The 16,826-nt window shown below is 53.7% G+C and overlaps 4 protein-coding genes across 4 annotated transcripts; 2 read left to right on the forward strand and 2 right to left on the reverse strand.

Annotated features, from left to right (window-relative positions):
- Positions 1-522: 522 nt before the first annotated feature.
- CCOS01_09203 (uncharacterized protein) lies at positions 523-852 on the reverse strand (the record flags this gene model as incomplete). The annotated part of the gene is made up of 1 exon (XM_060457363.1): positions 523-852. One exon carries the CDS (start codon positions 850-852, stop codon positions 523-525), a length of 330 nt encoding a protein of 109 aa, XP_060312063.1.
- Positions 853-2,891: 2,039 nt separating this feature from the next.
- On the forward strand, positions 2,892-3,579 carry CCOS01_09204 (uncharacterized protein; the record flags this gene model as incomplete). Its single annotated transcript, XM_060457364.1, has 3 exons — positions 2,892-3,214; positions 3,283-3,395; positions 3,491-3,579. 3 exons carry the CDS (start codon positions 2,892-2,894, stop codon positions 3,577-3,579), a joined length of 525 nt encoding a protein of 174 aa, XP_060312064.1.
- Positions 3,580-6,219: 2,640 nt separating this feature from the next.
- CCOS01_09205 (CHY zinc finger domain-containing protein) lies at positions 6,220-8,292 on the forward strand (the record flags this gene model as incomplete). Its single annotated transcript, XM_060457365.1, has 1 exon — positions 6,220-8,292. The coding sequence occupies one exon, from the start codon at positions 6,220-6,222 to the stop codon at positions 8,290-8,292; it is 2,073 nt and encodes a 690-aa protein (XP_060312065.1).
- Positions 8,293-14,998: 6,706 nt separating this feature from the next.
- On the reverse strand, positions 14,999-15,907 carry CCOS01_09206 (uncharacterized protein; the record flags this gene model as incomplete). The annotated part of the gene is made up of 2 exons (XM_060457366.1): positions 14,999-15,381; positions 15,718-15,907. The coding sequence occupies 2 exons, from the start codon at positions 15,905-15,907 to the stop codon at positions 14,999-15,001; spliced, it is 573 nt and encodes a 190-aa protein (XP_060312066.1).
- Between the last annotated feature and the right edge of the window lie 919 nt (positions 15,908-16,826).

Raw genomic sequence — 16,826 nt, forward strand, 5'->3', positions numbered from 1 at the left:
AATACAACAGGACCCAGATCCAACTACCATAAGTTGTATGTTGGCCGATGCCTATTGAACTGAACCGCTGACACCTGCTTACCCCCTAACAGTCTACTCAATTGTTCTTTGCCAACTCAGGAACACAAACCGTTGTTCACTTGAACATGTGCAGCTGGTCCAAATTATCTGGTGAGTTTTCGACATGTGCAGCTACAGCCACTGATGTCGATGCCGCCGCTGGCACGGCAACACTGAGACACGGACAAGACAACGACGTTGAAGGGTCTCCTCCTCCACCGGGCTAACGACACACCCCGAAAACCCTCTTTTGAATGAAGACTGGCAATAGTATGATATGGACTACCATATCACGTATACATCACAAGATATCCTACCGAGGATAGACTGTGGCCCCTCACTGAGAGGAGAGCGCGCGCCGAGGCGAGTCACGAAGCTATTCGCAACCCGTGGCTCGGTCCGCGCAGCGGAGGCACGGGTCGGAAGTGACATCAACCCGCATTCCCGAGCAAGTCAGGAGCTCTAGCCGTTCAAGAGCAACGAGACAGAGATCATCGCTGCCATGAGGTCGATTATCTCGATTTTGTCAATCAGGTACGATGCCGCCGCCTCGGTTTCGATGAGAGTGCTCCCAAAGGGTCCCAAACAGACTACGTCAGAACGAGCATGTGCCCCATTTGGAAAGCGAACCCTCATGAAAGCCGCATGGGTCTCGCGCGCTATCGGGTTGGCGGCCTGTCTCAGCGCCACGAACCTGTCTCTCTGATCAAGACTGAGACCAAGCAGCCGCGGCGCTGGGGGATAAACAACAGTGGAAAAGGGGGTAGAAAGATGCCTCGGCGGCTCGGACATTTGCAAGCAATGGGAGAACGTTTAGCGGATGGCGGGTAGACCGTCGGCGGTGATGTCAGTCCTTCAGTCAGGTGAGAGCGCAAAGGAGCGAAGGGTTCTGTGTGGTTGGCGCGTTTGAAAGTTAGCTCCCGCGGAAGTTGGGCCATGTGGTTCCGGGAAGCGCTGCGCTGGCGTCCAAGGTGTCAAGGGCTAATCAGTGCTAGCAAGCGTACAAGCGGAGGGGTGTGTGGGTGGGTGGTGTTGAAGGATGCCCGTGTAGGAGGATTCAAAGTGTAGAAACCGAAGGCCGCACGGGTAGAGGATCGATTAGCCATTGCTGAAAACAACAATTGACTATCATCCGGTGTTTTCAAATAATGCCATTAAAATAAGAATTAAGATAACAATTAAAATAACAATTAGATAGTATTGTCGAAAGCCATGATCTGGCGAGAGACATGGCGAGGCTACGTCTGCTCCCCAAGGTTCAATGCCGCACATGTCTGCCGGCTTATTAGTCACCTCAGGCACGGGATGAGATGACACATGCTGGCGCTCCTTCATCTATGGCTTGCCATGTGAGTGAGGCGCTCACTGAATATCCAAACGATGCGATACCGCAACGTCCGGGGCTTCTCATTGCACGCCCAACCCGTATTTTTGACCACTGGCAGGCTCTCAATGCCTCCCGGATCTGACGGAGCGGGGGATCAGCCACTCCCCCGTTACTTCGCATGGGGGGCTGGTGCAGTGCGACTCGAGGCGGTGCATCCTCCAAGGTCCCAAAATCGAGGTTACGAGATATGCAATGGAACCGTCCCTCGTCGTGAGCCCAGGCAGAAATCAGCTGCAGTCATCGATTGGAGATGCCGAGGATTGTATTTGGGGGGGCAAGGTACTCGTGGGGAGAGCAAAGAAGCTACCTTTGGAATCAGACACCCGACTCGACTTGCCGAATTTGACTTTTGAAACTATACCTTTGGGGACCTTTCTGATGTTGAGTCACGTCCTGCGAGTATACGTTCAACAAAGGCTCTTTTTGGGAATTCTCGGGGGTGACCTTAGATACGGGTTTCAACCAGTCAATCAAGGCCTTGATGAACACATGGACTGTCTTGCATGAGGTGCCATCAAAAAGTGTCAATCCGTCATCCTGGTAGCGATGAGCCTGGAGAGACAGGGCAGAAACCCGGTTGCCTTTTGTTTATTCTCCTTTTTATTATTTTGTTTTTCTCGGAACTTATGGGGAATTTAGCGCTGCGATGGAGAGACCGTCTCGCTTGCGAACCAGACCCTGAATACTTGTGGAAAGACAAACTACAAGTGAGATTGCCATTGACGGGGCCTTAACCACTACCTTGAGCCCGTCATCGCCGGCACAATCCAAAGACTGAAAGTGCTATCACCGTTTATTAGAAGTATTGAAAATACCTCTTTGAAGATTGTGAGCGCAATCATGGGCACGGAAGACATAACATGAAAGGGAGTGTGGCAGTAGGGGCTGCAAAACAGGCGCATCGTACATTTACCCAACTTCTTGGGATCAGATATGGACGCATCAGATCTGGTTGATGCAAGCAGAGACATATGACCGGGGACTACTAAAATGAAAAATAAAAGAAAGTAAGATAAATCATTAAAATAATGAAATAAAGATAAACAGAGAATAAAAAGTTGAACAAAGATATTGATTATCTTCAGCTCAATTTCTGGCATATCACCAACTCATACACCCACACACATACGGACAAACACACCACCATCTTGAACTGAGCCCCACCGTTTCCCCCCAGATGACAGCAACGGGACCAACTACAGACACAGCTGCTAAAATGGTAGCGCCGACGGTCCGCCACCGTAGCCTCACCAAAAAGGAGTGCTAATCCGCCAGCGCGTCCGTCTTTCTTCCATCCCACCCTTTCCCTTCTTCACCTTTCACCTTTGTTTCCTTCACACCCCCAGACGCATCCCGGGTCTGGGCTCCCAACTCCCGTCCCCTCACCGCTCGGGAGGCTGACTTGGACTTGCATATACACCATGGTCACCAGGCCCTCTTCCTGATGCGCTGGCATCTCTCCCTTACTTCTCAGCGTTGCAGTCGCAGTCGCCAGGGCTCTGTTTACCATGTTTACCAGCAGCAACCTCAAGGAATCGTCGTCCAAAAGGACCCTAGAGATAAACTCACCACCACCATCCGACGGGAAACAAGCCTCGACATCTTGTCGATGAATCGGCTGATGAGGCAGGCCGTGCTGCCTCCGGACTCTGCCACCACCAAATTGGCCTCCCAAGCGTTCAAAGACGTCCTGGTCGTATCTCATCGACATCGAGATGAGGGAACAGCTGTCACATCCCACGCACGCAGCCTTCCCGAGGCGCCCCCGTACGTACCGTACCGCATCTAATTGAATACCTTGCCTTTTGGTACCAAACATCCTCAACACGATTGAGGATGGTGGCGGCCGGGCTGCATTTCCGGTCGGGCACTACATCACCACCCGCTGCATCTCCCGGCGAATCCTCTCCCATGCCTTCCCGCCGCGCCGGTCTGCTGCCAGGACAAGGTGAGCACTGAGCACGGGGGTTGACAAACACAAGATGCAGAGGACCAGATTCTCCCTTGACCGAGTTGCCAAATATCGCAAAACGCCGTTGACAGCCTGTCAACCGCTGTCCGTCTCGTTATCACGGGTGCCCCCGTTTGGAGAGCGGTCGCGTCTCCTCCACTCGCCCGTCTCCAACCTTTAACGTTTCGTTACTCTGATTTCATGTCCCTTTGAAGCTCACCAAGCTTCTGCGCCTTACATGCAACCGCCGCATTGCTGCATCCGTCGCAGTTCCCCGGGCCAACTGGCATTCGATCTTTATCGTTCTCGATACGAAATGCACGCCCGCCCAAACCGCAGTGTTTCACACCACAATTGCTGGTAGGCTGATGGCATCTTTGCGACCGGTTTCTCTTTCGCCCCGGCTGGACCGAAAGCCTACCGTTCTTGGGACGTCTATCTACGGTACGACATACAACTCGCAAGTTTTCGAGATCAACTTCACCGTTGTGCTACACGCGAAGGTGGCGCCTGCCGTACCTCCCAGCAATGCCGGCCAAACGTGCAACTAATCCCCCTCTTTCCTCCCCTCCTTGAATGCAGTACCCGCGATCGTCTCAATTCTAGATGCGTCGTTTTGCCGCCCAAGGGCAGCAGTGATACGGAAGGCTGCTGATAGCCCCTCATGCCTTGAACCCTCCACGTTTCCCGGTTACGGACAGCAGCAGCGGCACTCCCATACCGAGGGGTCATTTGGTGCCCGCATATGCGGACAAGATGCGAGGCCAGGTGAGGCGGCAAATCGCCGTGCCCGCTGCCGGATTGTCGGTGTGGCTTGGAGGCGGCCACAGCTTGTCACGTTCGCATGAAGGGCCATTGTCACCGTTACAAAATGCCCCCCAACTACCTCGAACCTCGAAGTTTCTTCCTCTGGTGACATACCAGGAACCAGGACTCGATGTTCCTGCGTCTTGTTGGGCAGCGATTGAGCACCACTTTCGTTGGTTTCCCCGCGGCGGGGGCTGTCTTCGGTGACATTATTCTCTTTACCGCCCCCTCCATTCTTTTGACCAGCAGGTGTGTTTGTGCTGGGCATCACGTTGTTGAGACACGCCAGCTCACGCATATCCGATTGTCATGCAGGGTGTCATCCTTCCTGTGCAGCTGTCACTTTTCCTGCCAGCAAGCTTTACCTCGGGGGTCAGCTTTATCACTAATACTTTGATCATTTTGATCACGAATACTGGCGATGATGCCCAGAATTGCCAAAATTGACACCTGAGTTGGCGCAAGTGAACCTGAATTTCCCATTTTGAGGCGCGGACAGTAAGGCTGTTACACGGCGGTACGTAAAGTGGATGCCAGACTTTCCGTTTGTCTCCTTCAGAGGTCTCTCCTTTTTAGTATTCAATATTTTCTACCTTATTGAAAAGAATGCTGTCGAGAAGGTAATGGTGTTGATATCTCGATGGGATTTGAATGGTCAGCTCGTTTATTCCCACCGTTTTCAACGCCATTCACAGGGATCCAGACGTACGTAATGAGGCCATCAGCGCCTCGCTTGCCTGCTTCGTTTCTAAGTATTGGCAACACGCGGTAATCTGCAGGGGGGGCAAGGTACCAAGTAATATACATTGCTGCGAATAAGTGGCGACGAAAATGCTATTTCATATTTTCATAGAGTTATTCGGGTAGAAATTTGCAGTGTTTTTGCTTCTCTTTCTTTGCGGGTCATAAGCCGTGTAAGTGTTCCGATCGGGTCTTTTGTGGACACCCGGGGCCGAATGGGTCCACTTCAGCTCCGGTCAGCGGGAAGTTCGGATGTCAAAGTACCTGTTGTCGGTCAACCCGAAATCTGCCCACGCTCGAGGATGACTCTTAAATCATTCTAACCAGGCTTTTTATCTCTAGTGGAACGAGATTTCCCGTCTATTAGAAGAACACAATAAAGGCAAAGAGAGACCCTATTGAGGAAGTACCCTGGCGAGGATGTCTCCTAGCGAGCGCGGCATTCCCTACAGATGTACCAAAGGAAGAGTATCATGAACCTTTCTTGCCTCGACTGTAGCACACAAGGCTTTATAGTTCGGCTCATCAATCAGGGTATTTACCATTGAACAGGTTACGAGCCTACACCTAACTTGAGGCATCCGCATTGCCAGATATTGAAGGTACTTAGTCAGAGCCACTTGACAGACAAGGTGCAAACAACTCATTATCTGCGGCACGGCAAACTCCTCTAGCGCCCCTGAATCTTTGATCTGAATCGTGCATATTTATTCATGACATGTTTTCCACTATCGAAGATGAGTCGACCGGCGTCGATGCATCTCGTCTGCAGGTGATTGGTGACTGGCAGCAGAAACAAGACCGTGCACTAACAAGTTTGCCGGCTCCTCCGGCCGAGATCTGTTAGCGTTGACAAGTTGGCGCCCCATTATGAGTCACCTCGACTAACCGCAGCGTAACGCAACGCCGCTGAAAGTCTCGGCACCCTGTCAATGTCGCGGTTGCAGATTGAGAAGCGACTCGGAGATTCCAATACATCCGGTCCGGGGCCAAACCCACCTGGGCTCATCGTCAATCATCGCCACCTGACTGACAACACGCGGAATTGTCAAATATAGCCTCTTCGCCTCGACATCTTCCCGAACGATCTCTCTTCGACAGCAAACCTTCAATACTCGCCTTTGCCAGCTGAGGTAGCTCATCAAGAGACGGACAAGCACTGCTCCACCCGCAGTCCACCCATTTCTCCCTGTTCTTTTTGCATTTCATCCCGTTCAGCTCATCCACAATTTCCAACGTTGAGCATTTCCAATTCCGTTCACCACGCGCAAACATGATTTCCCTCACAAAACAGGGCGGCAATACGCACCAGCAGGCCGTTCCCAGGCCTCGCACCGACCGCGTGGTCCCCAAACCCGTCCCAGAGGCTCAGTCCAAGGATCCCCGCGGCTACCAGCTCGAGCAGCTGCGCAAGCGCTACTCGCCCCGCGAATCCACCGCCGCGGACGGCACCACCACATCCCTGGTCTTCCGCATCAAGCCCTCGGATCCGGACTTTCCCTTTGAGCTGGAGCACTTGCAGTGCGACCTCCGCGTGCCGGAGGACTACCCCGATGCTGTCCCCGTCCTGCACGTGCGGAACAGCGATATCCCGCGCGGCTTCTGCATCAACATTGAGCGCGGGTGGGAGAGGCTCGTCGAGGAACGCCGGGGCGCTACGCTTCTCGCCCTCACCTACGCCCTGGACAAGAACCTGGAAAAGTTCCTGTCCGAGCAGGAGGTGGCTACCGTGAAGTTGGTCACCTACAAGGACGAGGGCGTGAAGGATACCCGCCACCTCGAGGCCGCCGCCATCGCGGCCATCCCGGGCCCGGCGACCCAGATCACAAAGACGCCATCCCCGGCCCCGGCGCCGCCTGTGAGGCACTACACTCCTGAAGAGTACTTCACCAAGGAGGAGATGGCGGCTGCCAAAGCCCGGCGCGCGCAGGAGACGCGGCAGTTGGAGACACGCATGGGACGGCTGTCTCTATATCGCCGATCGCCGGACGGCATCGTCTACACGCTCCCTCTAGAGCCTCGTCGCCGTGCCGAGCTATCTCCCGGGTTGCAAGGCGTCAAGACGGTCCATCTTATTGTGCCGCTGCTATACCCGCTGCAACCGCTGCGTATCCAGCTCAACGAGTGTGACTCGCAAGACGCCGAGCCCTTGGAGGAGCTCTACGTACAGAAAGCAGCGGAGCAGAAGCAGATGACTCTCACGAGCCACCTGAACTACTTGGCTCAGAACATGCACGTCTTAGCAAAGCAAGCAGCAGCGCCGCCTAAGCCTGCTGCTGCTCAGGTGGTGTCAAATCAGGAACCTGAAAAGGATTCCAAGGCAAAGGCACCGGCCATGGATGACAATGACCGCAGCCATATCAAAGTTATCCCGCGTCCACCGGAATGGAGCCGTCCCGGCGCCAGTGAAGACAACACAGATTCGTCAGACAGCTACGATTCAGAAGACGACTCGGACGAAGGCGGCGCCGACCTCGACGCAGAACCACCCAGCCTCTCCTCCGGCCTCACCCCGGAAAGGGGCACATCCATCTCCTTCCCGACCATCGAGCTCCACAGCATCGAGCTCTTCCAGGTCTCCATCCTCAACCTGAGCGTCAAATGCTCGCGCTGCAAGACCATCAACGAGATCACCGGCCTCAAGCACGAGGTCCCCCAGACCTCCACCTGCCGCAAATGCGCCGCCGGCCTAGCAGCGCAGTTCCGCCAGACGCTCGTCCACGCAAACTCCACCCGCGCCGGCTTCGTCGACCTCACGGGCTGCACCGTCGCCGACATGCTCCCCAGCACCTTCGTCCCCGTCTGCGCCAAATGCTCCACCGCAAGCCAGGGGCTCGTCGCCGTCCGCGGCGACGCCGTCACGAACGTCTGCCGCGCCTGCCACGGCAAATTCACATTCAAGATCCCCACCGTCAAGTTCTTGGCGCTCTCCGCGGGGGGGCTCGCGGCCCCGACGACGGGACCCGTGAAGAAGGCCGAGAAACTCGGTCTCCACGCGGGCACCCCGCTCCCGGACCGCGGCGCCTGCGCGCACTACCGCAAGAGCTACCGCTGGTTCCGGTTCTCGTGCTGTGCGAAAGTGCACCCGTGCGATCGGTGCCACGACGAGGCGGAGAACCACGTCAACGAGTGGGCGAACCGGATGGTGTGCGGGTGGTGCAGTCGCGAGCAGCGGTATTCGCCCGAGGCGTGCGGGTTCTGCGGCCGGAGCGTCATTGGGCGGAAGGGCAAGGGGTTCTGGGAGGGCGGTAAGGGTACGCGGGACCGTAAGTTGATGAGTCGTAAGGACCCGAGGAAGTTTAAGAGGGTCGGTGGTGGTGCGGCTGCTGCTGCGAAGAAGGACTAAGGTGGATGCACGATGGGCCGTGTTGGTGTTGGGATGATTCAGCTTCCTGATAGGAAGACGCAGTTTCCATCACTAAATAAACATCGTGGTACCAGAACACGCAGGCCTTGTGAGATGCTCGGTGTCCTCTTTCCCTCACAACAAGTATCGGGTCTGGTGACCGAGGGGTGAAAGCCGTGAAGTGCTGACTAGTACGTGATGCTCCGTACTCTTCGGGACTCCAGCTTTCGAACCTCGGTCAGCTCCTGATGTTTTCTTGCCTTTTCCACCCCCAGATATCAATATCGTACTATTCATCGGCCTCTTGTCCAAATCACGACTTTTCAAATGTACTTCTTTTGTCTTTCGAAAGAGCAGGTACATACAAGCAGGGTCTCAATTCACCTCCCTACTAACACTTGGAACCGCCCTTCCATGTTTGAGATGTCTAGATACTTTCCCCCATATTGACCATAAACTCGCCTCGCCAATACGAAAAAGAATCAAACCAAGAAACACCAAATCCTCAAACGCCAATAGCAACCCCCATCAAACATCAAAAGCGGTTCCCGCACACCCTCATAACCACCAAAACCGCAACGGTGATGAACATTTCAACTGCCGCCTGCCGGCCCTCCCTCCGGGAACCCCACGCAAGCGCCGATCCGACGACGACACCCCTCGGGCGGCACACGGGCGGATAACATTCGCTGTGCACAAATTACAATTGTGCAATAACGGTCGCTTATGTGCGAGTTGTGTGTGGCTGGGCAAAAGATGTGATGGGAATCATTTCTCGATTTATCGCCCTTGCGATTGGACGTTATTCTTGTCCTAATCCGTCACATGAGTGTTGATATGCGAGTTTTGATTGGGGTAAAATGGGCACGGCGAATGGAGAGAGAGGGCTGAAGAGTTGTGAATGGTGGCGCGGTTGGTTGAGAGGTAAGCGCTTCTTACCACCATCACATTTTTGTTTTAGGGGGGCTGAGGTATGACTTGTGACGGATCTACTATTGGAAATGGAATATCACTGTTTTCCTCCCAAGTACACCAAGGGTAGAATAACAATAGAAAATAAGAAAATAAAATAAGAGTTTCCCCAAAATAAAAAAGAAGTTGTGATAGAAAATATTGCAATATCCTAAGTGCTGTACCCCGGCTCACCCAGGCACGCCAGGTATCTTCCCGATTCTGTACACCCTCTTGAAGAACGTCCAACGCCACCATCGTCCTCCACGACCGCCCATCCGCACCAGCCAAATTAGTTCTGTTCTATTCCCTACCTTGCATCAAAACACCCATCTTGTTGGAAAGCCCCCATGTCTCACGTCGAGAACAAAATATAAAGAGACATCACGAGAGAAAGAGGAGAAAAAGCCACGTTCCCAAAGTCGCTTTGCGAAAAGAGAAGCCGAATAGCACATTTCCCCTTCCCCTCCATTCATGGTGTTGAAGAAAGCCCACAAATCAGAATCGCGTATTTCTCCCGGGGTAAGGTTCACCGGCTCGTCGGGGGCCACCGGGAGGACGTTCCCCGGAGAACCCAACCCGCTGGATCTACAGACTACAGCTCGCGCTAACACCGCTTCCGGAGTCCGGGTCCGTGCTTCTCTGTTTGGGCATATCTTCCTCTGCTCCTCTGCATCCTTTTCTCGCACGAGACCGGCCCCGGGGAAAGGGGGGGGGGGGGCAAGAGAAAAAGATCAGATCAGATGTGATACCCTGAATCCTTCTGCAATGTCCCCGGCCCCCCTATGATGGCCCCTTGTGCCCCTTGTAGGAACAGACTAGGGAGGCAAACTTGGGAGGACGCGCCATGCAAGTTCGGTAGGGAGAGAGAGAGAACTGGCGCGACGTGAAAGGCTCGGCTGGATGTGAGAATCTGCGGGGAAGTCCTGTGGATGGAAAGGGACAGGGCCGGAGACTTTGGGACTTTGGCAAGACGCAAGCAGCTTTTTGGCAAACATGTGATGACACTACAGTAGACCGCTCACCGGTGAGCAAGGGGCGGATATAACGAAAGACTCCATTTCGGTCAACAAACCTCAATGTGATCTTCGCGGTTGACTTAACATTACAGACCGGATTAGGCCTGAAAACGTCCCCTTTGTGTGGCATGTCTCTTCCTGAAGCAACGGGGCACCAACGTTCATCATCAGCATCCTTAGTGAGCCGTTCTAGTTCGTGGGTTCGCATTTTGACTTTCAGCGCCCGGAAGCTCGCCCGCGAGGGAAATAGAGATCTGATAGCTCGCCTCTTAGCCCCAACACAGCTCCCCGGGGAACCTTTCCCATGTTTTCCTAGTTAGCAGTTCTCATCACGTACTCAAACTCGGCTCACATTAGCAGCAACTCTTTAGCACCATGCGATGAAGATCAAGGACGAACGCAAAGATTTGGCCTCGGGCCTAGATTGCACGACTAGTCCGCCTTACCACCGGGAAGTTCTTCCCCTAGTGTCGAAATGGTACCGGTCACAGGAGCTACAATAGCGCGAACGCCTAATAGCGAATGAGACTCAATATCGTCACCACATACTTTACAAGCCACGCGAGACATTCTTCTACTTCATTTGGGCAGAAGGAAGAAATCAGCACCGGTCTGACGCTCTGGCGTTCTTCCGGCGCATCACCAGGTCCTCGGGGTAGCTGCCCCGGGGTTCCGGCGCGTGTAAGATTGATTCGCGCTCCGGCTTGCGTCGGCAGCCTCTCCGAGAACCCACCCTACAAGTCCTTGCCTCTCCCCCGGGAGGGCGCGAACTTGTCAATCTAGGACTTCGCGTGTATGTGTCTTGGTTGGACGGCGCGGACAGCGGACGATCTGGCCGCCATGCCGTGCGGCTCAGTCGCGCTGACCGGGAATGTCTCCCCGGATTCTTGGTTGCCACCTAGATGTGACCATGTGTCTTGTTGATCTGGCGAACCCTTCAATGGTCTCATCGTTGAGTTTCTCGTTGGCGGTAGTGGTGAAGGATTTCAATGACTCTGAGGTCCGTCTCAAATTTGAATAGTTTGACTTTCCACTACCTACCGTTAGCTTGTCTGACCTGCTGTTAGCTGTATCGTGTGGTATCAATAAGTCATTGCCGTGCTTGTGTAACTGTAAGCTACGAATTCGTCTTGGTGCGCTTGGCTGTTTGCCCCAGGCTTCCCCCCCCCCCCCATATACCCCAGATTCGTCAAGTTAATTTAGAGGCTCAGGAACACACGCCCTTCGTATGCGCGACTCAAGCCGACCATGTCGTGATATGAGGCATACAGATCCCAGACCTGCTGCTCGCCGCTTGAGTCTTCTTGCGGCAATCGATATCATGAGTCGATTGGCTAAATCCCGCTTCATCGATATCCCAAGTTTGTGACCGCCCAATAATGCCATCATCGAGTTGACTTGTACGTGTCAAGGGATTGCATGTGAATACCTTTCCCGACTCCTCAAACAAACAATCAACGTCGCAAGTCCTGCAGTAGGGAAAGCAGCAGGAAGCTGTTGATCTTCGACATGTGAAGTTGCCCCAAGCTTCCTGTGCAATGAATCAGCAACCTAAGCCCGCAGGGTCCTCTGCAACCTCTATAATATGAAAAAGACGTGTCCGTATGAGAGCCAAAGAGCCAAAAATAAGGTCAAGTCCGTCCCGAATACAGAGCTTCTGTCATGGGGTCCCCAGAACCTCGCTCAACATCCCCCCTCCCTCTCTGAATCTTCCTTCAGATCACGATTTCCACCCTCCTCCCAGCCGGGCCTCTCATCCGAATCTATTAATGCGAGATTTCTACGAGCCATACACCGACGAACTCTCGGTTGGAATAACTTGGGATTAAAAGTAAGTTGCAGGTGACTCGCCGGGTCCCCTCCAACTCTATGCGCTCCCAGCAACACGTATTTCCCCGGGTCTTACGTATATCCTGTGATGCTCTCAACTTGGGACGACGGAAAACATGACTCCACTGCAGAGCACCCCCCTCCTTCACGTCCGCCCTCCACCCTTTTGTATCGCGCGACTTTCGTCATGCGCATGCAGGTACGCGTTCGACGAGGAGGAGGTGCTTCATGCGGCGAGGGCCCCGGGGTCTGGACCGGTGGCTCCAGCTTCCCTCTTTAAGGTCTTGCATGATTTTCAAACGGGATGATTAGTGGTGGCTGAGGCTCTGCTTTCCAATCTACCTGCGTATGGTGTGCTCTTCCCACTGCTGCCATTGCGTCCGTCGATCAGATAATGTTGTCCAGGTAGGTTGCAAGGCTCTTTGAAGGACCAACTTGCACTAGTCAACTCTACGCTCTCATCCCGGGAAATCATCCAAAGAGCCGGCAGTCTTCATTCAGCCTGGAAAGGTATCAAGCGACGCCGTAAATGACCCAACGAATTCCCTCGGGATGTCGGCTATGGCCCGATACCTTCTGGCAAAGTTACCCCACAAAAGGCTTGCAAGAGCCGCTGAAGATGGGCATGACAGCTCGCTTCTACCGCAGCAACGGATACGGGGAAGAGGGGGGGCCAAGCTTTGCCAAAGTTTGGCAAAGTATTCAAGGATCACAATTGCCTGCCGGTCCTGGGGTTGCAGCCATATCATGTGGCTGCTTTTTACGAATTATTCATACATTGTATTTATTTTTGAGGCTGACAAGTGTGCCCCTTCAAGAACCCAAAACCGTTATCACCCTTCTCTCTCCGCAAAGAATAACGGTGCACCCCTCTCCCCCTACCATTTTCGACGCTTGATGAACAGCAAACCCCCTGTCTTCAACTCGGGCTCGATAACAACAATCCCAGTTTCTTGGGAGGGAAGGAGTCAGTCAAACAAGGACTGCCCGACAACACTCGTCTCCAAAGTCCAGACTAATCCCCTTTCTCGCTGTGAAATCGGCCGAATTCGTTCTTCACCTCCTCCACACCTTATGACCTCGTGACCGGGACGGTCAACCCCAAGCGCATCCCCATATTGCAGTCGTAAATGCACTAGGATTGGGGCGAACCATAGGCCTGGACAAGTCGTGCCATGTGCCCTTTTTCCAGCCCGCAAAGGAGCCGCAGTGCTACCGACCCTTTCTCCGACCTGTAGGGTCAGGCAAGGCTGCTAAGAGCCATAGGATAGCGAAGGGTAGGCAGCGCGGTCTTGGTGGCCATGTGTACGTACATGAGAGTGGCGTGAACTTGATGATGTAGTCTCGATGCTACTCCCGGAATCCCGAAAGCAGACTCAGCTGTCTGCACTTCGCGCTACACATTCCAAACGGGAAGCGGCAGCCGCCCGACTCGAAGAGTTTTCCTCTTTCAACAGTGGTGCTGCTGTTATTGGTGACAAATTCGAGAGCCGCGTATGGTCAGTCGAACCCCCCGTCCGCATCGGAGAGGCTCCGAAAGGAACATGAACCCACGCGACGTACGGAGGTCTCGGAAGGTGCCTAATTTTGCCGTCGTAACGCCGTAGTTTCCATGCAAGGTACGGATCCGACATGTTCGTGCTATTTCAGCCTGTCATCCAACTCCAAAAACTCCACTATCAAAATTTGTACGTGAACCAAAAACTCTGCGAGCTTCCACCCCACCGTTCATCGAATCGAAAACATCGTGAACATCACAGTGAGAAAAAAAAAAGAAATAGGCCCCCATGTCTCGAATCTCGGTGAGGCCTTACGCAATAGCCACGGTTTGAAAGAAAGAGCCCAAGCCCCCCCGTCTCCAGACTCCATAAAGGCCCCTCCGATCGTCCCAAAATCTGGCACCCCCTTCCCTGGGCGACCACAGCGGGCCGCGCAAGTCTTCTGGCCCCCGAAGTTTCTTTGAGTGTAAGACGCGAAGAGCCTGGAGGGGAGAGAGTCATGTTCATATCTTGAGAAATCAGTGCGTCGTCGGTGCACGTTCCATTGGTATGCCTTCCAGACCTCCTCTACGGATACTCTAAAGCCACGGCGAGGCTACTATCTGAATCGCCTCACCTTTAGGGGGCCTGTCATCCTGTGGCAATGGATGGAGGCAGATTAGTTGATCCTTCCGGGGTCGCTCCAAACTACCGGCTGACTGATAGACTGTAGCCTTGTATCGTGTAGTATGACTTTTCCCATCTGAGCGCAACCACCAAAAGCAGCATTTGCAACCTACAAAGACGATACGTTTACGTACATGTAGTTCAATAGAGGTTACAAAAGAAGGGCCGGCCGGTACTGACTTCCCCAATGGGAGATCAAAGTTCCGTCATTCACTGGTTCACAAGGGGGGCTTCTCAAAGTGCAAGTCCTCGACGACCGGCAATCTGCGAGTCATGGAGCTGGCTCGCAATGAAGAACTGGGATGAGCCTGGCTCCGGGACGCGGTTCCGTACCCGGGTGGTCGCTACCACGATGCTGGGGCCGTCAAACAAGGAGGGGGGGGGTTCGGCCTTGTCTCTGGTCTCTCTCTTTACCGCGGAGATTCTCCGCTTGAGTTGAGAGGGCGTTCAAAAGGGGAGAAAATAAAAAAAACGTGGCAGGGAGATTGGCTCTCTCTGGGGGTAATGGCAAGAGGTTTCTGTGACAGGCCAGCCCCTTGTTGAAATGAGAGAGGACGTGCGCGGTGTTCTGGAAGCCGCTGTTGGAATATTTTTGAATTTTGGAGTATTTCCTCCACGTATTTTTATTTGATGTTATTTTATCATTTTATTATTTGGATTTCCGTTTGCTCGCACGTCCGTGAGGAGGGACCGTCTCTTGACTCGTAGCTCTTCCGTCCGTTATCGGTTTTGGCTTGTCGCTCAGTTTCCCACAACTGAATTAGGAGTCACTGATGGCATCGGGAATTTGAAGTTGCGATATGATGACAAGCAAGACATCTGGGGTTTCTGCAGCAGATGGGGATTCCACCAACAAGAATGCGCGTATGGAGAACACGCTGTTGCGTTACCATGCGGCGCACTTGAGGTTGTGGACCGAACTACCGGGATTCTGGTAGGTGAACGAACGGAAATCACAACTTTGCAAAATGACGTTGCCGATAGCGATGCCAAGATAACTGAGGGCAACATGGAAACGGACGAAGACAAATAATTGAAGGAAAATAAGAAATAGAAAATAAGGGTCAAGCGACGAAGTGGTACATCCAACCGCAAGGTCACAATGCGTACAGATACCGTAGAAACTCGAGCACTTCAAACTTGCGTTAGCCCGTGCCAACCCTGCTAGCGCTCTGGCAGAATAATAATACTGCCCAAAGTGGTCAAATGCGGCCGCCACCCGTTTTTGGCGTACGCCAACATTTCAATTGATTAGGCCAATGAGAGCTCGCCGTCGAGGCTGGAGGCAGTTGGGCAGGAGTAAAAATGGAAAATAATTACTTACCGCCTTCTATATACGGTATGGTTGATTATATAATCGAATATAATTGACCCCCCGAAGAGGTTTGGTATAGGCAGCTAGCAGGGTTGGCACGGGCTAACGCAAGTTTGAAGTGCTCGAGTTTCTACGGTAGGCGGAACATGGTGAAAAGGGACGGGACCTGGAAGTCGACCCGCCGTTCCCCGGGGCCCCGAGATCACAGAGATCAGACCGAAAACCAAACAGACGTGGCGACGGTGCAGTGCTGGACGCCTGGAACACACCCCTATGACTCTTGTAAAGAGGACTATGTGGTTGAAGGGCAGACACACACCAGTTCGAATTGTCATCCGGAGGCCCAGCGACGTTCTGCTTTGACAGAGAAGGGTTCCGCGTCCATCAAAGCGTTGATGCTGCGTCCACGCCACTCTCTCCTACTCAGGCGTTCAGCACACCAGACGTCGCTGCCATCCATGATTCCATCCGTCCATACCCTAGGGCGCCGTTTTCTTCTGTGGTCGAGCGCCGCATCGACCTGCCCCAGCTGGCCGGGCATAGACTGACGCCTGAAGCCTGGAGCCTGAAGCCTGGAGCAGCGGACCAGCGTATTGCCTCTCTTTGTCTTCCCCATCTTCCGTCCCCCCAGATACACCGTCCTCGGCTCATCTGCTCTTCCCCGTGGAGAGGGACAAGACTGGACGGGCCAAAGGTCGTTTTCGGCGAAAGGGAACCGGTCAAGTGACGAAGCCTGTAAACTCTGTCTGGCGAGGCTGGCCGCCCCCTAGATGACCAACATGGGATGGAAAGAGGGGAGGTTTCATATCTTTCAATGTCGGATATTGCTATCGGTCGGGGGGGGGGGGGAGCAGCGCTTGGGGGATAGTAAGACACGGCGCGGAGCCGACTGCGATCGCGAAGTGACATTGAGAGACTCTGATGGACTATCTAGCGAGAAATAGCGATCTCTTAGACTCTGCTTCATCGACGAGCGCGACGCAGCGTTGGCAAATGGCCTGCTGTTTTGTGGCGTGAGATGTTCGTCAGGAATGTCACCCTATCGATGCCCCGAAAGCACGCTCTGGCACGGTTGGAAGAACATGCTGTAGGGAGTACGGATAAGCCTGTAACGGTGTAACCCAGCTGCGAACACTCTCACAACGGATCAACGTTTAGCAGGATTGTCAAAGGCCTGATGCGCACATGTCGCGTGGCTCACTTCAGGGTTGTAGGTTCCGCGGCTACTCGCTTCTCACCCCCTCCCTCTCCCCC

This window comes from Colletotrichum costaricense, assembly GCF_030867565.1.
Source record: "Colletotrichum costaricense strain IMI 309622 chromosome Unknown Scaffold_9.1, whole genome shotgun sequence".
NCBI lineage: Eukaryota > Fungi > Ascomycota > Sordariomycetes > Glomerellales > Glomerellaceae > Colletotrichum > Colletotrichum costaricense.